The 21,339-nt window shown below is 31.5% G+C and overlaps 1 protein-coding gene, 1 long non-coding RNA gene and 1 pseudogene across 2 annotated transcripts; all 3 read left to right on the top strand.

Moving 5' to 3' along the window:
- The first annotated feature begins 450 nt into the window (after positions 1 to 450).
- LOC107178464 (cullin-1-like) lies at positions 451 to 1,380 on the top strand. Its single transcript, XM_015533704.3, has one exon. It carries the CDS (start codon positions 451 to 453, stop codon positions 1,378 to 1,380), a length of 930 nt encoding a protein of 309 aa, XP_015389190.2.
- Positions 1,381 to 14,680: 13,300 nt separating this feature from the next.
- Positions 14,681 to 15,926, top strand: LOC127901194 (uncharacterized). The gene is made up of 3 exons (XR_008053326.1): positions 14,681 to 14,969; positions 15,636 to 15,708; positions 15,808 to 15,926. It is a non-coding gene; the product is annotated as an uncharacterized LOC127901194 (long non-coding RNA).
- Positions 15,927 to 17,228: 1,302 nt separating this feature from the next.
- On the top strand, positions 17,229 to 21,133 carry LOC127903685 (60S ribosomal protein L36-2-like; annotated as a pseudogene).
- The last annotated feature ends 206 nt before the right edge of the window (positions 21,134 to 21,339 follow it).

Raw genomic sequence — 21,339 nt, 5'->3', positions numbered from 1 at the left:
TGTATTAAAAAAGTAATAAATATATATATATAAGAGGAGATTATGGTGATAGGTAAGATTAAATTTATTAACAAAAATTTAAAAACATCTTATTAATATAAAATTGTAAAAAAAATTAAATACTCACCTTATAATTTCTTAAATACCATGTTTCAAAATCTCTTATAAAGTTTAGAAAAAAAAAATTGAAGTAGAAGATTTTCAAATCCTTTTCCTAATTTGAGAAGATATATAAGTTTAGTGAAACTTAATAAGTCTTTTCCTTCTTCCTTTTACTTGACTAGTTAGGCTTTCCTTTTCCTTGACTAGTTAGAATATACATCCTTATATAAAGACGCTTACATTGAGCTCTCAAGTCCCAATTTCGCAATAGAGTTAATAAATTAGAAGGAATCGAGTTCTTGGTTTTCAGTTTTTTCTTGAATCGTCGATCAAAAAACTTGATTAGCAATGAAGCAGAAGGCAAGTGACTCCGAAGAAGGATGGGACTATTTGGATCGGGGAATCACAAAATTGAAGAGGATTTTCGAAGGATTGCCGGAGCCAGCGTTTAATTTGGAGGATTACATGATGCTTTACACAACCGTATACAATATTAATTCCCAGCCGACTTATCCTCTTGACAAAGATAGCAAACAGTTGTATAACAATTACAAGCAAGTACTTGAAGATTATATGCCATCAAAGGTATTGCCATCTTTGAGAGAGAAGCACGATGAGTATGATTTGTTGAGGGAGCTTTTGAAAAGCTGGGCTAATCATAAATTTTTGGTTAAATGGCTTTCACTCGTCTTCCTTCCTCTTCAAGGTGAAGGCGCTTATATTACTCGAAGGAAACTTCCTAAACTTAATGCGGTTGGACTTTCTTGCTTCCGGGATCTGGTGTTTGAAGCTATAAAGGACAAAGTCAAGGATGCTGTAATTGCTTTAATCGACAGAGAACGCGAGGGAGAAGAGATTGACAGAACGTTGGTGAAGAATGTATTGAATTTATTCGTTGAGATTGACGAGGGGAAGATGCATTGTTACGAAAAGGATTTTGAAGAACATATGCTTCAGGATACGGGGGCTTATTATTCTCGCAAGGCATCAAATTGGATTCTTCAGGATTCGAGTGAAGATTACATGCTCAAGGTTGGTGAATGCTTGAAGAAAGAAAGAGGGAGAGCGTCTCATTACCTGCAACCAAGCAGCGAGCGGAAATTGACGGACATACTAGAACATGAGTTGTTGGTGGTGCGTGCAAGTCGGCTTCTTGAAGAAGGAGAATTTGGATGCAGACAATTGCCTAGAGGAGATAAGGTGGATGATCATTCGATTATCTGCTGTGATAGCGAGAAATCGAAGAATGAATTAGGCATTGGAGAAACATTGGAGTAGGTTCTTAGGTTGTGATGCACACTAAGAAACCCTAAAGTTCCTAGTCAATTTGAAGTCTATTAATTTTATAATTTCTATTCCATTGGATATTTTTTCCTGGAGCACTAATTAATTGGCATTGCTGCCATAGATATCGTGATGATGAGTACGCGTGCCAATGAATATGTTTTATTCATTAATTGAAAATTTTAGATAACCCTATAGATAAAGATAGATCTAAGAACTAATTATGAACAAAATAGTAATGGGTAGAAATTGCGTTCTTGACAATTATTCGTTGCATTGTGGTTCATACGAAAGAATATAAATAAGTTATCATTATTTGTGCTTTTTTTTTTAGCGATTTCTTCAATCCTTTCTCTCCTTATCCCCAATTATTTTGAGATTTCTCTTCACCATTCGTTAATTTTCGTTTTGAATAAATTTTGAATGTATTTCATGAATCCAATTTGGTAAAGCCAATGTGTATAACAAAATCTCTCACCCCACCAACCAACCATTTTTCTTATTTTTCTTTCTGCATATAAAGTTCTTGTCTAAGAATGGAGAATTCACTTCCCAGATCACAAGAATATGGGCTTGGAAGTTATTTTCCAGCTAAAACTTTTGGGCCAACAATCAAGGCCTATCAAGCAAACAACTTTTGTCCTCCTGCACTTACCTGGTTTCGTTGATAAAGAAAATCCTTGCAGTTGACAGTGGCAGCAGCAGCAGATGACAGCGGCTGCAGCAGGTGGTAGCGGCAGCGGAGACTCGGCGACGAGCGGCAGCGGAGACTCGGCCACGAGCAGCAGCGGCAAATCAGATTTGTGAAGGACGAGCAGGCGCAGCGGTGACGACTGACGAGCAGTGGCGACGACGAGATGGCAGCAGCGGGGACGAGTTACAGCGGCTGACGGTGCTGCGGCTGAAGCCTGAAGGTCACGACTCACGGTCACGAGTTCGAACGGTTTTTGGCTAAAGAAGAGAAGTTTTGTAGATTTAGATTTTAGGGTTTGTTTATTAGAATTTAGAAATTCGGTTTATTTGATATCCGGTTCGGTTTTTCGGGTTTTTTAAAGTCGAAAACCGAACCGACCGATTTTATTACTTTTACTATATTATTTATTCGGTTTTTCGAAGGTAAAAAAACCGCATAAAAACCGAACCGAACGATTCGGTTTGATTTTTGATTAATAAGCACCCTGAGTTATTATATCATTGAGTAATAATAAGAATCTTAATATTCAAGTTTTAATTTGAGTTCTAAGGTTCATTTTAAATTACTTTAGGAGGTTTAAAAGTAATTTTAAAAATTTAAAAATTAATTTTAATATTTAATAAAAAAAATTAAAATAATTTTTTTATCAAAATCAGTCCATATGATTTTAAATTTAAATTTGAAGAATTAATTTTATGTTTTAATACAATATTAATTTTATCCTCTACCATTATACTTTAGTTAAAATAATGTATTTCGTGTTGCACCCAATGACAATGTCATAATTGTTCACTGAAATTATACTTTGGCTCAAAATTTTTTATAATTATATTATAGACCAAAACGTCATAAAATTTTACAAATAGGTCCAATTTCAGAACTTCTTAAAAATTGTTGTCTTTCCCAAACTTTCTGATATTATGCTATGACCCCAAATATTTTATTATTTCGCACAAAGGTCCTTTTCAACATAATACCCATATTTTTTAAAGTTCTTAAAACCTTTCACTTTAGTCCAAAATATTCATAAATATAGTATGACCCAAAACATTTCAAATATTTGTAAAAAAACGTCCAACTCCGAAATTTAATACTTATTAAAATCAAAGATTTTAAATCTTAGCATTTAAGTCCAAATTACTCAAATCCACAAAATACTTTACTTTATAAAAATAAAACCTTTTAGTTTATGAAAAGTATTTAATTAAATTAATCTCTTGAGTTTCTCAAATGTTAAATCATGCATCAATTAAATCATACCGGCTTTACAAGAATTTATCGCACTAATTTGTTCGTTGAGCTCTAAATTATATTCTTGATGTCGCCGTTGTCCGTTGAATGTATTCAATTTTGATTTCACTTGATTCACTTGCATAAATATTATCCTTAAAAAACTAGTGAAAATGTGAAATACAATATTTATTATTTTTACTTAAGACACATGTTTGTTATCATCAAAATTACATTATGTGTAGTCTTTTAGGCTAACATCATTAAATCCTAATTAACTAGAGGCATGAATTACGAGTGGCAATCTTTTACTTTCAATTATCTTCCTACGGTTTGATGCGCATTCAAATGGAGCTCATCATCGATCATTGAGTCATGTGCTCTGATTATAATATTAATCCTTAAATTTTCTGAAAACTTTAATTATCATTAATCAAAAGCAAATTTGATTTTAATTAACGGGTTAAATTTCTTTTCTTTTCAACTTGGCCATTTAGTGGAGCCGAATTAATCTAAGCCGCATCACCATTCACCAATGGTAGCTTAGCCTCTCCGCTAACAATAGCCATGGCTGATTCTCAATTATCTGATTATCATCACAAGCTCAAGTAGCACCTACGCTAAAAAATTCATTTTGATTTAATTACCATCTCCATCGCTGTTAAAAAAAATAAAATTTCAATGAAGATTTATAAATGAATATAATGGATTTAGTGAGTAAAAATATTATTATTATAAAAATTGAGTTTAGTAAGTGTATATTATTATTATACATGAATATAATGGATTTAGTGAGTAAAAATATTATTATTATAAAAATTGAGTTTAGTAAGTGTATATTATTATTATACATGAATATAATGGATTTAGTGAGTAAAAATATTATTATTATAAAAATTGAGTTTAGTAAGTGTCTATTAAGTATTTAAGTGGTTGTATAGAGTAAAATTTTAAAATTTTAAAATTTGATAGTAGGTTTATTTAGTAAATTGGTGTAATGGGTAGTTTGGTGGGTTCAAATAACCCGATCTTTTCGATAATTTATGATTTTGAGGATATTTTGGTAATTTAAGATTGGAATGAAGATTATTTGAAGTTAAGTTTAGAATGTATTTATATTGAGAAGTTTGGGGACATTGAAGCTTATGGTTATGATTTAATTATATCTTAGTATTTTATTAATTTTAAGCCGATGATATTAATACGCTTTTGTTACTTGAGGATGTAAGGAGGTAAGTAAACTAAATTTCTAAATGAATCATAATAAACAATATATATATATATATATATATATATATATATATATATATATATATATATATATATATATATTCGACTTGTTTGAAAAGTCTATTTTGATATATATGGGGATATAAATTTATATACTCTGCCTATGCATTTATATGATGTGTTGTTATGTGTTATGTGTAATTATGGACATGGGCATATGTATGTGTGAATGTTTCATTAGCATCAACATGAAAATGTATTATGTTTTCTGTGAAATGAGAAAGTGGATTTTAGCCAAACGGAACTTGAAGAAAGAAAGTTTGTTTTACAGTTCTGGCGTGGATGCTTGAATCCACTACTCGCTTAGAGGAGGACACTCTAGATATTTTATTATGGTTAAGAGATAAGCGGGCAAGAGACGCATTGATGTGAGTCCAAAGTGTATGAAAGTTATGAAAGTTAAGTGAGTGTCTTATTAAGCGGTAATTGAATGAAGGTAGCTTAAGTAAATGATTTGAAAGAAAATACGAAAGTTTGAAAATGACAGAATGAGATTTTAAAGATTTGTTTTACAATGTTTTCGAATATCATTGAACGTCATCCATTTGCATTATATATGTGTATTTCTTTATATTTTTTGGTATATAAAAAACTAGTATGTTTATTGAATTTCATACTCTTTATAGTTTTTTGTGATTTAGTTCTCAGAAATCAAGATTGATTCCTAATGAGTGATGAGAAAAACTTGAATTAAGGACCGCAGATGGTTTATCATAAATGTTTAAATTATTCCACTGCAGTGTAAGTAACATATTTGTAATAAGTTAAAGTAATACTAATATTTTATCCTCCTAATGATTTCAATTTATCCAATAAATATACAAATCATCTTATAAAATAAGTCTCAAATTCTACTTTTAAGTTTTAAAAAAAGAAAAAAAGGTTGAATTGAGGACATATTTGAAAATAAAATAAATTTTATTATTTAATAAAATTATAAAAACGTAAGGGGTATAAGCAACATTTTCCAGGGTCTAGCCAGGCTTGCTGTCGTAAGCAAATATTCGAATCAAATCAAAATTAAATTCTTTTTCCCCTCTCATTTTATAGATAAATTTTGATAATTGGAAAACCAGACTAACGACACAATGTCTTCAAAACAAACAAAGAAAGATAGGAAGAATAAGAATACAAATAAGTGAGATGGGTTTCTTTGATAGCCAACCGAGATCAAACAAAGAAATTGCAAAGGGAGAATGAATACAAATAAAAAAGATAAGAAGAATAAGAATAATAATCTAAGTGACCAGATTTTTTCTTTCCTTGAAATATTGTCATGTCAATAATTTTCTCTACTACAATTCCTACAATTAATTGACATATGCGTGAAGAAGTGTGTGTGTGTGTATATATATATATATATGTATGTATGTATATAAGAGGAGATGATACTAGTATAAAATTATAAACAAATTAAATCCTCACCTTAGAATTTCTTAAATATCATGTTTCAAAATCTCTTAAAAAGTTTTAAAAAAATTTAAATTTGAAGATTTTTCAAATCTTTTTCCTAATTTGAGAAGATATATAAGTTTAGTGAAACTTATTATTTAAGTCTTTTCCTTTTTTTCTTTTCCTTGACTAGTTAGGATATAGATCCTTATATAAAAACACTTACATTGAGCTCTCAAGTACTGACCTCGCAATAAAGTTAACAAATTAGAAGGAATTGAGTTCTTGGTTTTCAGTTTTTTCTTGAATCCTCGATCAAAAGACTTGATTAGCAATGAAGCGCAAGGCAAGTGACTCCGAAGAAGGATGGGACTATTTGGAGCGGGGATTCACAAAATTGAAGAGGATTTTCGAAGGATTGCAGGAGCGAGCCTTTAATTTGGAGGATTACATGATGCTTTACACAATCGTATACGATATTTGTTGCAAGCCGGCTCGTCCTCATCATGATGAAGATCCCGATCAGATGTATGATAAGTACCAGCAAATACTTGCGGATTATATGCCGTCAAAGGTATTGCCATATTTGAGAGAGAAGCACGATGAGTATGATTTGTTAAGGGAGCTTTTGAAAAGCTGGGCTAATCATAAATTTTTGGCTAAATGGCTTTCTCGCGTCTTCCTTCCTCTTCAAGCCGGTTATATTCCTCGAATGGCACTTCCTGAACTTAATGCATTTGGACTTTCTTGCTTCCGGGATCTGGTTTTTGAAGCTATAAAGGACAAAGTCAAAGATGCTGTAATTGCTTTAATTGATAGAGAACGCGAGGGAGAAGAGATTGACAGAACGTTGGTGAAGAATGTATTGGATTTATTTGTTGAGATTGAAGTGGGGAAGATGCATTGTTACGAAAAGGATTTTGAAGAACATATGCTAGCTTCAGGATATGGCGGCTTACTATTCTCGGAAGGCATCAAATTGGATTCTTCAGGATTCGTTTGATTACCTGGTCAATGTTGGTGAATGCTTGAAGAACGAAAGAGAGAGAGCCTCTCATTACCTGCAACCAAGCAGCAATCGGAAATTGGCGGACATAGTAGAACATCAGTTGTTGGTGGTGCGTTCAGCTCAGCTTCATGCAAAAAGGAGAATTTAGATGCAGACAGTTGCTTAGAGGACATAAGTTGGATGGTCATTCGATTATATGCTGTTATAGCAAGAAATCGAAGAATGAATTAGCCTTTGAAGAAACATTGGAGAAGGTTCTTAAGCTGTGATGCAGACCAAGAAACCCGAAAGTTCCAAATCAAATTGAAGTCTATAATTTTATAATTTCTATGCCATTATTGGCACTGCTGTCATACTTATCCCGATGAGAACGCATCCAATGAAAACGTTTTATAGATATTAATTGAGAATTTTAGATAACTCTAGGGGTTAAAATAAAACTAAATTAATTATGAACAAGGATCCAAATCATCTTCACGACAATTATTCAAAAAATATGAATAAATTATCATATATTTGCGCTTTTTTTTTCACGACTTCTTCAAGCCTCTCTCTCCCTATCGCCAATAATTTTTAGATCTCTCCACCATTGTATATGTGAAGGTTTCACTCTCAAATTCACTCATTTTCCTTTCCATTAAATTTTGAATGTATTTTCATAAATCTAAAATTAGGAAAACCAATATATATTGATGCGTAAATTAGCAAGTGTACTAATCAGCACAAGTAATATAATGAAGAGTAGAGTATCGTCCCACAAAGATTGTATATCCTATTAGTTACCGAAATTATTCTAACCCTAATTTATTTGAACAATCGATTAGGCGAATTTAGATTAAAATAAAATAAAATAAAATAATTAAAAATTAAATGAAGACGCAGACAGTAATAGAAATCACCAAGAGATTAAGACACTAGGACATCCGATTTCACCATAACCAATCCAATTTAATCCTCCATCTATGCTATTAAAATTTACTACCCATGTTGACAGTGAATTTTCCTAATCCATTTAATATCCTCTCTGGAGTAATATTAAAAATACCTTCACACATTAACCCATTCTATCTTTATGTGAATTTAAATATGCAAAGATTCATTAAGCTCCATAGAAATTCTTAGAAAAACTGCACGAATCACGTTGGCACATCTCTGTCTTTCGTTCAATTTATGGCATCCATTACACAGAGTAAAAATATATAAATCTCCTCTCGGTCTCATTATGTATCCTCAAATCATTCAAATATTGGCAAGATATTTAAAAGTATTAAGCACAATAATGAACACTCAACCATGGAATAATAAATTAAAAATAACATAAATTTATGGAATTAAATCTTCATAGTTAGGCTACGATGTAACCCTAGTAAAATAAATTAGTTCATAGGAATATAAAGAGAATTCATTAATTTAATTAGAAACATTTAAGCAAGATAATAGAGAAGAGGAAAAGAAAAACTCAAGAATTAATGCGTCTTCCTCCTGCTCCAAATTATTCCTGCTGCTCTCAGTTTTGCTCAAAACTTGCGGCTGCTGCTCTATCTCCTTTCTCTTGGCTTCAATTCTTCTTGTGCGGCTGCCTTTCCATATCCTTTGCTTCCGCTTGGCTTTACCCTTTTATAATGTTGTGGCTTCTTCCAAATCCTTAAATGAAAAGGATTTCCAAACAAAACAAATCCAGCCCACGAATCCTTAAATAAAAAGGATTTTTAAAACAAAACAATTCTAGCCACCTTTTAAGCCCATCCACGTGACTTGTAAAGTTTAATTGGCCAATTTACAAATTAATTCTTTAATGCTCCCCCACTTGCTGCCATATTTGTCAACCAAATATTCAATGCTTCCCCCACGTGTTGCATGCATGATGATTAAATTCAATCATCCTTGATTTGACTTTTTTTTTTCTTTCCCTCTTGTTTTCACATTATTTTAATTATATTCTAATTTGTTTCCTCTTTAAGCTTCTTTTCTCATGAATATTCTCAATATTCCTACAATGACAAAATATAAAAATTAAGATAAAATTAATATAATAAAATATAATTTAACATAAAATTAAGTTATGGAAGTATTAAAATACTAGATAAATTATGAGCACATCATATATAACAAAATCTCTCACCCCACCAACTATTTTCCATAATTTTGTCTTTCTGTATATAAAATTCTTGACCAAAAATAGAGAATTCACCACCCAAATCCCAATGAAGTGGCTAGGAAGATTTTTTTCCCCAACTAAATTTTTTTGGCCAAAGTACAACTTTAATCTTCGTATCTATTAACAAAGGTACAGATGAGAAAAAATTCAAGTTTTTTTTTTCATTTTTAAACTAAGAACCAAGGCCAATTAAGTAGATAACTTTTGTTTCTCTTGCACTGCCCTTTTTCGTTGATAAAGGACATCCCTTGAATTGATGAATTTATGCTTTGTAATTCTAATTGTTTGAATTCCATCAAGCAAAGCGAGAGAACGATGCAGGGGAATCAAAATGGGAGAGTAATTTTTTTTAAAAAAATTATCATGTCTATAATTGTATTTTACACCTGTGACAATTTAGTAAGATCGAAGTATGTTAAAAGATAGGTCCACTAAGCATTCTAGTGTTTTCAATAGGCTCATCCATTGTTAAACTAATATGCGAATGTAAATCACTAAATTAGAATAAAATTTAGATGATGTTTGTTTTTTAGTTTGAAATCTGAATTTAATTTTTTGATGATATTTATTTATTTTAGGTTGTTTTTTTTAATTTATCACTTATTATAAGACAATTTTATCTGAATAGAAAAAGTATAAAAAATCTACTTTTATCTAAAGTCTGAAGTTTAAATGGAAAATTTTAATTTCAAATCTCAAAAATACCCTTAACAATTCATATATTTCCAATATTATGTATAGACCTAATATTTTTGTATTTGAAGTTTTTTTTTTTTTTTGTAATTGCTTTAAGTTTTTATTCACATGATAACATTAACTAAACTGAAATATTGAACAAAGCAAATTATGTCCACTGTGATGAATAAAAAATAAAGCAACAATGAGTTGATGTTATAATTACATCTTTTATTACAAAATTAAATTAAAATCAACAATGATAGTATTTTTTTTAATGCTGCCAAACTAATCAACTTGTGAAAATAATAAATTGTGAAGAACAAATATATGCACCACTTAAAAGGGTATTTATGTCAAACTACTAGCTTTTAAATTTTTCTCTTCAGATATTAGAAAAAAAAATGTCATTTAGACCTATTCAGATTTCAACTAAATTCAGACTTATTCAGATTTCAGATAAAAAAAAAAACGCAACCTTACTTACGCATTTATAAATGTGTGTGTGTGATAATGGATAACTAAAAAATTAATCGTTAATTTTATTTTGTTATCTCAATATAATTAGTAATAGTAGTAGTAGTTGTAATGGTGGTGATAATAATAATAATAATAATAATAATAATAATAATCTCTTTACATTGGATGATTTTATTTCTAAATTGATTTTTATAATATATGGGAGGATATAACTGGAATTATATAAGTATAAAATTGATTCTCAAAATCATATTTTGAAAAACTACTTCTTCCCCTTTTTCTTTCCAAAATCTACCGTAAGGTGAAATGAATTTTGGTAAAAATATTATCAAACATCAAGATTCGCATTTAGTTTTTCAGTCAAAGTTGAGATATAACACTACAAGAAAACTGGCAATAAATGACAGTCACTTTATCACAGAAATGATTTTATCATATAAATATGATAGATTCATGATAGAATTGTGGTCTATCAAACGATTAATGATGTACTTGTGATATAATCTTTGTATATTGTATGATAGAAATTTACTCAGTCACACACATTATGATAGAAATCTTATATTTACCGTGTTTGATTAAAATTAAAAGTATTATTTTAATTTTTTGAAAAAGTTAAACACAAAGTTTAACTTGTGAAATGATTTTTGAAAAAAACAAATAAGAAACAAAATAGTGCGTTTAACCAAAATCTGAACAAAAAAAAAAAAAAAAAACCTAAGTCATAAAAACTACACAATGAAGTCATCACCACTCTCACTCTTGCGCGCAAAGGCCATTGAAACCCAAGGCACAATCATCGTCACTCTCACTCCATAATCAGCTCTAAAACCCTAGCCATAGTCACCGTTACACCCTCAATTAATCAGCCTACATTCACCATAGTCGTCCTCACTCTCACTCAGAAAAAGAGCATTCAAACCCTTGGCACATTATCGTCACTATAACTCTCACAATGAACACTTAAAGCCTAGCCAAACTCATCATGACACTGTCAATTGATAACCTCACTAGCACCACCCAAACCCTAGCCGGCCAATTGTTTGCTACATTTAAGTTTTCTATACACAATCGGCCACTACTAGCACGGAGCGAACGGCAACACCCAAATAACAGACCCATTAATTGAAATTGAAATGGCACCATGACCACGGATGGCAATGGCGCGACGTGACGTGAATCGTCAACACCCTGACATCGTTATGCACTAGAGGATTGCAGCTCTAAACCTTCAATTCTAGGTTTTGTTCTTCTTCTTCTTCATCTAATTGTGTTTAAGGCCCCAAGTGATTGAGTGTAATTTTGTATTTTGGAGAGTTTGCGAGCGAGCGACTGAGTGAATAGCAAAATGAGATGATGGGTTTGATTAATAAGTTGCATTAGATGATAGAGATAGAGAGAGTGAAGGTTTTTTTCATTTGCAATGTAAAGTTAATGTAGCTGGAGATGGGCAGAGAAAGTTGAGACTGTATAAGGTGTATGCTCACTTATCATTACATTTCACTAGTCATAACTCATCCATTTCTTCTTATTAAACAAACAACAACTTTTGCATATGTTTCGTGCTTGGAAGTGTATACAGAGATAGAAAATGGTGTTGCTATATCAGATAGTCTGCGTTGGATATCACAGGGGCCACTTTCTTTTGTGGTTAAACACTCTGGATATGACATTAATGGTTTCTATTTTGTAACAAGAGATCGAGACTCTACTCGTATTACTCAAAACAGTGAAGTGACTCTAGTTGTAGAAGCTATGCATGTTGCTAGTGCAAAAGATAAAAATCCTATAACATGTGACATGACATTTTATGGAGTTATAGATGATATATGGGTTGTTGATTACCATTTGTTAAAAATTCCTCTGCTGAAATGTGATTGGGTTCAAAATAGTGGTGGTTTGAAGAAGGATGAACATGGATTCATTTTGGTGGACCTAAATCTGTTAGGGTATAAATCTGATCCATTTATATTTGCTTCTTAAGCCAAACAAGTTTTTTATGTACCTGACCAAGTTAAAAAAAAATGGTTAGTTGTGTGTCATATGCCTACTAGAGGTAATCCCAACCCTACAAATGAACATGATGTGCAAAATACAATTGAGCACCCTCCGTTCACCACAGAATTACCAATAATGAGTTATTAGAATTTTCCGATGGTGAAAATGTAATCTATGCACGAAATTCTAATGAGGGAATTTGGATTAATGATTGATATACCCTTTTACAGAGTTGAAGGTAAGTATCTATGGACGAAATTCTAGTTATTATTTATTATTTGATTGAAACTAAGCTTTGAAAATTATGATTGTCCAAATTGTAGCTTTTGGATGTGTTAGTTTCGTTAACATGTTCCAAGGTGTTGTGGTTTGTTTCATTTTATGTTATTTATTGGCTCTTTGAGCTGTTATTTTTTGTTTATTAAGGCAAATTGTTATTTGTATATTTCAGGTGAACTTAAATGGATAAAGGAAAAGGTACTACTAAGGATAATGTGCTCGATGATAGCATTAATGGTATGGATGATGATTACGATGATCTATTTGATTATGGCGCCAATTCTGATGTTCTTTTAAATGCTATGGGCTCTGACATTGAAGAAGATGAAGAGGACATGGCAGGTGTTGCTGATACAATTGCTGGTATGGAAGGTGCCGCAGACACTGTTGAAGGTGCTGATATGGATGCTCCAGAGAGTAGTAATACGACCTAGTGTGTGAACATGGGTGCTAGGCAGAACAAGAAACTAAAAACGAGGAAAAGAAGGATTGTCGTACCATATAATGTACTGGGCGTTCCTGCTGGTGATGAAGCCACTGAGCTTGCTTTTTATCTTGGAGTCTTAGCTCGTACTTCAATTTCAATTTTATTTTCTGATTGGCGTAAAGTTCCAGCAAAGACGACGGAGCGTTTATAGAAATCCATTCAGGTAAATTTCCAAATTCTTTAATCTATTGATCTTTAATCAATTTTTTTGGTCTTGGTAACTATTGTAACATCATATATGGTATTAGGATTGTTTCATCGTTCATTCTAAAAGTAAAAAGTAGCTACTGCAATCAATTGGGCATACATTTCGTAACTTCAAGTACATGCTGACAAGAAAGTATATTGTGCCATTCGCATGAGACCAGAAGAGACTATACAAACCTTCAATTGATTATCCCCAAATCAAGAAACCTATTTGGATAAAGTTTGTCTATCAACATTTATCAGATGCCTTTCAAGTTAGTATCTTTGACTTAGGTTTTCTTACTTGTTAATATTTGTTGGACATATATCGATAAACACCTTGGTATGTTGAAATTATTTAGAAAGTCAGTTGTGCAAATAAGGAGAAAAGCACCCCCAACAAGTTGAATCATCGACTCAGTCGAAGAGGATATGTTAGATTGATGCAAGATATGGTAAGTACATAACTATCAATTTATATTAAGTTAATTTGTTTAAAATATTAATTATTGAGTGGACTTAAATAACACGATTTGTTTATCTACTAGTGGTCAGAAACTAGTCTTTCAGAAGATTTAGTAGACAAGAGTGAACTTTGGAAGAGAGCCCGAAGAATGAAAAATGGGGGTTACGACCTTGAAACTGAGAAAATTGTTATGAAAATGGTGAGGAGCTTTAATAAAGTTAAATATTCTTTAATTAGTTTAGCGTTAGTAGATTACAACTGTATGCAATTTCTAATTTATTTTTTATGGTGATAAGAAAAGCTCAAAAAAGAGGTTGAGAAAAGCTCCTTAAAGTTAGATGAATGAAACGAAATACTTGCACAATTATTGGGAAACCTTCTTCTAACTGGGCATATGTAAGGTCTTGGTAAACTTGTAAAACCTACCAAGTACTTTCACACAATTCATGGGCATAATAAACATGCTGCAGAGAGTAACATGCATACTGGAAAAAAGCAATTGAAAGTCAGTTGGAGGAAATCACCAAACAATTAAATAAGACACCTCGCCACTCAGATGTGGGAAGTTGCACCTTCCCACCTATTCTTAGCCATGGTGTTGCTGATTGCTTGAAAGAAAAGGATAATGACAAGGTGGATGTACTTGAACAGAAGGTTAGTTACTTCTTTTTTTTTCCAGCCTTGGTGCATATATTATGCAAGTAGGTTTATTAAGTAAAGATTTTTGCCTTTGTAACTTTTAAGAGCCTCCTAACTTAGAAAACTAAGTTGGCCAAGAGAGGAAATTCTTACCTAAAAAAATGGTAGAAAAGCAAGAAAAACCCGATGAAAAAAATGAGAGCACACGTAAGAAGAAAATAAAGACAACAAGAAACATTATTGTCATGCCAATAAAAAGTCCAAGACTTAACACCAACTTGCCAATGGGTGATGCAAATGAGGGAGAAAAAACAAAGCTTGGTAGTTCGAGAAGGTCATTATTTCAAGAGAATGTGCAATTAGTTGATGGTCTATGGCAAGTTCCACCTGATAGCCCAAGAACAAGGGCTGCAAATCTAAATAGAAACAAAAGGAAGAAATGTGCAGTGCAGCATGTGCCGAAAAACACTAGGCACGCGGCGGCAATGCACAAAAATAGTCATCCAATGCTGCAACTCTTTGGTAGATTATGTGATATGTACTTGCCTCCATCCGGTTGGATTCCATATTAGATTGATGATGATCTATTTCAGCTAGAAGGTATTGTAGCCCATGTTGGGAAAATGAAGTGTGATGCGATGATGACGATGCAAGTGATAAGAGTTAATGATATTGAAGTATATATTGCATAAGAGATTTTTGTTTTTCTTTCCACTTTAATTAATTTATATGATGTTGCAATACTTGTCTAATGACAAGTTTTGGTATTTTGCGTCCATTATTTTAGGTTGCTATATGACTCGATTATCCCAAATAAAAAAGGAGCAAGACCATTTGGATTCATATGTCCAGGTTTAGTGTCACCCTATCCTGAACAAATACCAAACATTTCCCGTCCTAGTAGAGCATAAGGTGTGTGCAAGCGCTTGCAAAAAGCTTGTAAATGATAATTCTTGTTCATGCCATACAATCCCAGGTCTAGAAATTTCAAATTGTAATCAAGTGTTCTAATCATTATTTATTCATTTAATCTTGTCTTTCATAACTATTGTTTTGTTTTCTTTGCTTTTTTCTATTTTGGCTTCCATTAGGTTTTGGTTGTGATTGATGTGGCAAAAAAAAGAAGTGTTTTATTTAGATAATAAGGGGTACGATGCTCATGATCCTAATTTAGAACAGTTGATTAAATCGTATGTATTCATTTTCATCTCATAATCCTAATATTCTCGCTTTTTTTAATATATTTTCGATACTTTATTCAAACAGCGCTATGACACTATTCTCAGCTGAAGATTGTAAGCAAAGATGGAATTATGGCTCTAAGATGAGATTTGTGAAGGTAAACAAATTACCTTAACTCAAATTCTGTGTGTATATCACTTTAAGCCTAAAATAAAATATATTTATAACTATTTTTTTGGTTTATAACTGTGAATAGACCCCTCAACAACCGGGAAGCATGGAATGTGGCTATTATGTCTTGAGGTTTATGAAGGACATTATAGCAGACCTTAGTTTGCTAATGAATGATGTGAGTCAGTGATAAATAAAATCCTAGGATTGATTTATACCATACACACTACATTGTTAGAGAAACTTATTTTGTTAATAGTTTTATGTTCTTAATTATTACTTTGTTTTGTTAAATTTCTTTTATCTTTATTTAGGCGTGACTAATTCATGTTTATAGAATCAAAATAACTAATAAATTTTACAAATTTATTTTTTAACGAAGTTTAAATTTGAAACTCTTCAAAATTATGTAGCCAATTTTAGTATTTTTAATATTGAGTTGAGGCGCTATCACAAATTCAAACAAATTATGAATTGATTTAAAATAACTTTTCAAAATTTTCCAAAGCCAGCTAGGGTCCGTGGCCCAGCGGGTACTATACTGGCTCCGCCTCTGCAATTATTCATATTAATTGTCAAGAAAACAGAGAGTTCTCTGTAACACACGGAATGCACGAAAATAAAGCGCTTGCATGGAAGCAAAATTTGTTCTTTAAAACAAAAATCAGTGAGACCATGCGTACCACTATTTTTTAAATTTAAATAGTGCTATATATTTTAAATTTTTTATTTTAAAAAATTATCTCAAATATTGTGACATTCATCAATTGATTAGTAAGATACTATCATTAATTCATATAGATCTTATAAAGAATTATTATTCACTCAATTAATGGCATACTATTTGCAATAAAATTTATTTGTCGTAATAAAAAAATTATAATATTTATCGTTACTCTTTAAATTTCTCTCCATAGTAAAGTGGCGGTTGCCAGTGCCACCAAAGAAGAGTCATTATCAATTTCATTTTAACCTTTTAAGGGCTGCATGTGACAAAAAGGATGATTTAATTGATTGTGCAAAACTGCAAATTACTTCATTATTTAAATTTTTAAAACCTTTTTTCGAGTAAAACATACTCTAACTTATGCAAAATCGCTGCAATTGCCTGCTTGCACTTCATAACTGCTGTTTAATAAAACGTGTTGCCTAAAATCTAGGTGACTAATAAGCAACTTTTGAGTATTGTTACAGCGAGGAACTCCATATTTCACAACAACTACAAGGTTAACTATAACCTTAATGTTCTGGACATGGCTGCAGGTTTTGGATGAGCTGGTTATTATTACTTATTAATTACATTCTATGTCATCTTGATGAAAAGAGTCTGCTTCTATGTTTTCTTGATTCCGATTGACACTGCTGATGAAGATGGTGGGAATGGATCGTAGAACGGTTTGAAATCGGATAAGGAAGCTTTTAAAAAGGCTCCACATTGTTGCAAACCAGGGAGATAACATTATAAGACATAAATAGGTCACCAAGAAAAGTGATGGAGCCAAAATGATGGCGGCAACTATTAATATTGCCAAGAGAATGGAGATTTGTCCTCCACTCCGCAAGAAAATGGGACGGCTTGCGTTGAGAGGGAGTCTTATGGGTGTGAAGAGGAAAAGAAGTAAAAGCAGCACAACAAGAATCAAGATTGGGAATGGCATTTTTAGAATTGAGTATAAAATAACCTTCTGCATTATATATTGGAGGTCCCAAGAGTTGGCAGTTTGAGATTTAAGGAACCCAACAAAGATTATAAGATTTAGCAGAGGTGGAAATAGAAACCTCAAATCAAAAGAAAAATCTATAATGGTTTCGATGTAATGAGACTGCTTTGTTGTGGTAAATAAATAGATCAGCTGAGAAGACTACTTGAAGAAGCCAATCATCATGTATTCGGTTTACGTCCTCAAGAAAGTTACAGGAAAATTCTTCCGTTGACGTTAATGAGACCAATTTTGCGGTGCCTAAAGTATTTTAAAACATTAAAAAAACATAAAAACAGTGGTTAAAGTGATTGAGTCTTTCCATATGTAAATATCTCTACAATTAAAGCATAAATTTAGTTGCTTTTTCACGATATACCATATGCATGTATAAATACCTTACATATTATTCAATAAAATTAATCCAGTGAATATAATTAAAAATCACGAGTTGTAACACCAAGAGTTGCCGACTTGATATTTAAGGAACGGAAAAAAGATTATAAGATTTAGTACAGGTGGAAATATAAACCTCAAATCAAAAGAAAAATCCATAATGATCTAGACGTAATGGGAACTGCTTTGCTTGTGGTAAATAAATAGATCAGCAGCGAAGAGTACTTGAAGAAGCCAATCATCATGTATTCGGTTTACGTCCTCAAGAAAGTTACACGAAAATACTTCTTTTGACGTTAATGAGACGAATTTGACGATGGCTAAAGTAATTAAAATTATCAAAAAAAAATAAAAACGGTGGCTAAAATTGCGAACTTTCTTTAGTTTTTGGGAGAAAAAAATTATAAATATGAAATGAAAATTAATAACTTGTAGTAAATTTGACTTTTAAGTAATAATTTTGATAAAAATAATAAAAATATTATAGGGTTTTTAATTTTATAAGTGATGGATCAAATCAACTTAAATTTTAAGTGCAGCTCATATTTACTAAACACTTTAATATTGTAATTATTAAATTATAGCTGTTTAATCTCAATACTAAATAAATAAAGGACGAAAAATTTTAATAAATTTTCAAATAATAAATCCACCACGGATCCAGCCACAATCACACTCATTTCAGTTTATATGTTTCACCTGCACACATCAAGTGAAACACTGCTTGATGCATGATTAGCACAAACTCATCACACGCAAGTCAAATTCGTATAAATTATAAAATTATATATGTGATTTTGGAAGCCACACCGACAAGTGGAGGGTGAAATTATTCATCTGTAAATAGGCCTTGATACCATGTAAATTGTTCATACATATGAATGAAAAAGACATTACTTCTCCGGATAATTTCTCTTAGGCCGCTTTATTTTAGTTAAAAATATAATAATAAATACAAAGTCACAAATAATTATATAAAAATTTGTGTGATAAGACATAATTACTTGATAAAAATATAAAAATAAAAATCTGGTATGTTTTAAGTAGGGATGGCAATAGGGATGGCAATTTGACCCAACCCTAATTTCGGCCCGACTGATCCGACCTTAATTTTTCGGGCTTTCACCCGAATATTCAGGCTTAAGTTGACCTGACCCGACCCTATTTAAAAATAAATAAATAAAATGATTGTGGTTCTTGTGGAATTGAATCGTGTGTGGAATAAATGGTTGTAGAATTGAATCATGTGTTTTAAATTTAATTGCATTGTGCATTTTTAATGTTGGATTGTGGAATTGAATTGTAAAAAATTATTCCTACTAATTTGGTTGTTTTGTGAATTGTTTTGTAATTAATTATATTGTATATTTTGCATATTGTGTTGTGACTTATTTGAAGTTAGAAAAATCGTTTCTTTTATTTTATATTCATGGTATTGTAACTAGAAAAAGAACAAAAATAGTAAAATAACATAAATGAAATTAAGATGTAGTCATAAAATTAGAAGATATTGACAAAATAGTGCAAAAACAAATTTATGGTCGGGTTGGGCGACTTGACTATGGCCCGAATTGAGTCAAGTTGAAGCACAAATGATAGGGCTTTTTTTAGGGTCGGGCTTTTAATTTCATTGATCAGGTCGGGATTTCTAGTTGGCAATGGGACAAATGGATTGCCATTTCTAGTTGGCAATGGGATGAGATTTCTCAATCCCAATCTTGTTTCATATATGCAAGTGGGATAAAAAAATGTCTCGTTCTTGTCTCTCTTTCTTTTTTTTTTGAGACAAAAATTTGACCTAGTCCCATCCCATTAAATATCTTGTCTCATCTCATTATCTTGAACAGTCTCAAAAGTAAATAAATAAATTTTGACTTTTTTTTAAGGATCATCATAATCCAATATAGAAAAAATCTTGAATAAATACAAGGTAGAATAATAAAATAATAATTTTATTTTGACTACATGCATGTGCAAATACAATTTTATGTTGACATTTTTTAATTGTCTATTTGCTTCTATTGCACATTCTTATTAAGACTTATACTTCAAAAGCTATATATTTGGACAATAACCAACTTCACTTTCTAATTATATCACTTGTGTTATTTAATTTTAGCATTTAAATTTCAACTTTGAACGTTACTTAAGTTAAAATTATAAAATAATTAAAAATATATAATAATTTTAAAATTATATTATTAATGAGATATATAAGATAGGACAAGATTTTATAATTAGTCCTCCTCCCATCCCACAAATAAAAACAGGACTTATTTTTTGTTCTTATCCCATCGTATTTTAATTTGTGGTGTAAAAATATGTCCAATCACATCTCAAATCAGGCGAGATCCCTCAAGATCCTATCTCAATGAAAAAAATTGTCATCCTTAGTTTCAAGAATGCTTGCAACTGTTGTTTAATTGCTTCTTTTCCACACGCTTTTGAATTATACAAATGTAATAATATAATAGAAGTAGGTAGAATTTTTTTAGCAATGCCTACTAATTGCTCTATTTCGCCATGGTGATAGTAGCCACAGTCACCACCGACGTCAAACAACTATCAATCGAATGATGGGATCGCTTTGTCTTCGTCAATGGCAGATGGCAAATGAATCGATGCATAACTGATATTCGTAATATTCATCTAAGTGTGGGGCTATTTGCACTCTAAAATTTACTTTGAACACTCACATTTTAATAATTTTTTATATTACTAATTTAACCTTAATATAATTTACTATTAAGGACAATTTAATAAAACACAATTTGATAAATTTTTATCCAATAAATAGTCATATTTTTTCTACTATAATCCACACCAACAATGAAAAGTTAAGACAAGATCTCCACAACTTCTCAGTGTCATTGGAGGTAACGGCTCCTAAACAACTAAATAGTTGTCTATTTGTTGGATTAAGTAAGGTCATATTGTGACCAACAAGGAATTGATGCCACGCCCAGTAGATCGCAAAGGGAAAACAAGCAAAAGGGTCCACTTTGAGAGGAATGTGATTAGGGAAGTTGCCGGCTTTGCATCCTATGAGAAAACGATCGATGCGCTTCTTAAAGTCGGCAAGGATAAGAGGGCACTGAAGCTTGCAAAGAGAAAGCTCTGCACTTATGAGAGGGCAAAGATGAAGCATGGGGAGATGTCTAATGTACTCTGCAGGATGAGGGCCACTGGAGGTGGAAAGAAGAAGAAGTGATGCATTACTTTGCTACATGTCATGTTCACCTGAACTTGGGTTATTAAATTAGCAGAGTTTGTTTTAGCCTACGTTGCTTGCTTTTTTTTTTTTTTTCAATTCGAAATTGTCATGAGAGGAAAATAAAAGTTAATAAAAAAAAGAAAAAAATTAGATATTTTGTTTGTGACGATGAATACTTTATTGGGTATAAAGAGGTGATAAGGTAATTAAAGAAATGGGTAATGAGGACAATATTGGAATTTGAAAGAGTAGTCCGAGTAAAAATTAATATTTTAAAATTATTACGTGAGTGTACAAAGTAAATGAG

Source organism: Citrus sinensis, chromosome 1 (genome assembly GCF_022201045.2).
Source record: "Citrus sinensis cultivar Valencia sweet orange chromosome 1, DVS_A1.0, whole genome shotgun sequence".
Lineage (NCBI taxonomy): Eukaryota > Viridiplantae > Streptophyta > Magnoliopsida > Sapindales > Rutaceae > Citrus > Citrus sinensis.
The sequence above is the reverse complement of the archived record's forward strand: the minus strand, read 5'-3'. Positions and strand labels throughout refer to the sequence as shown.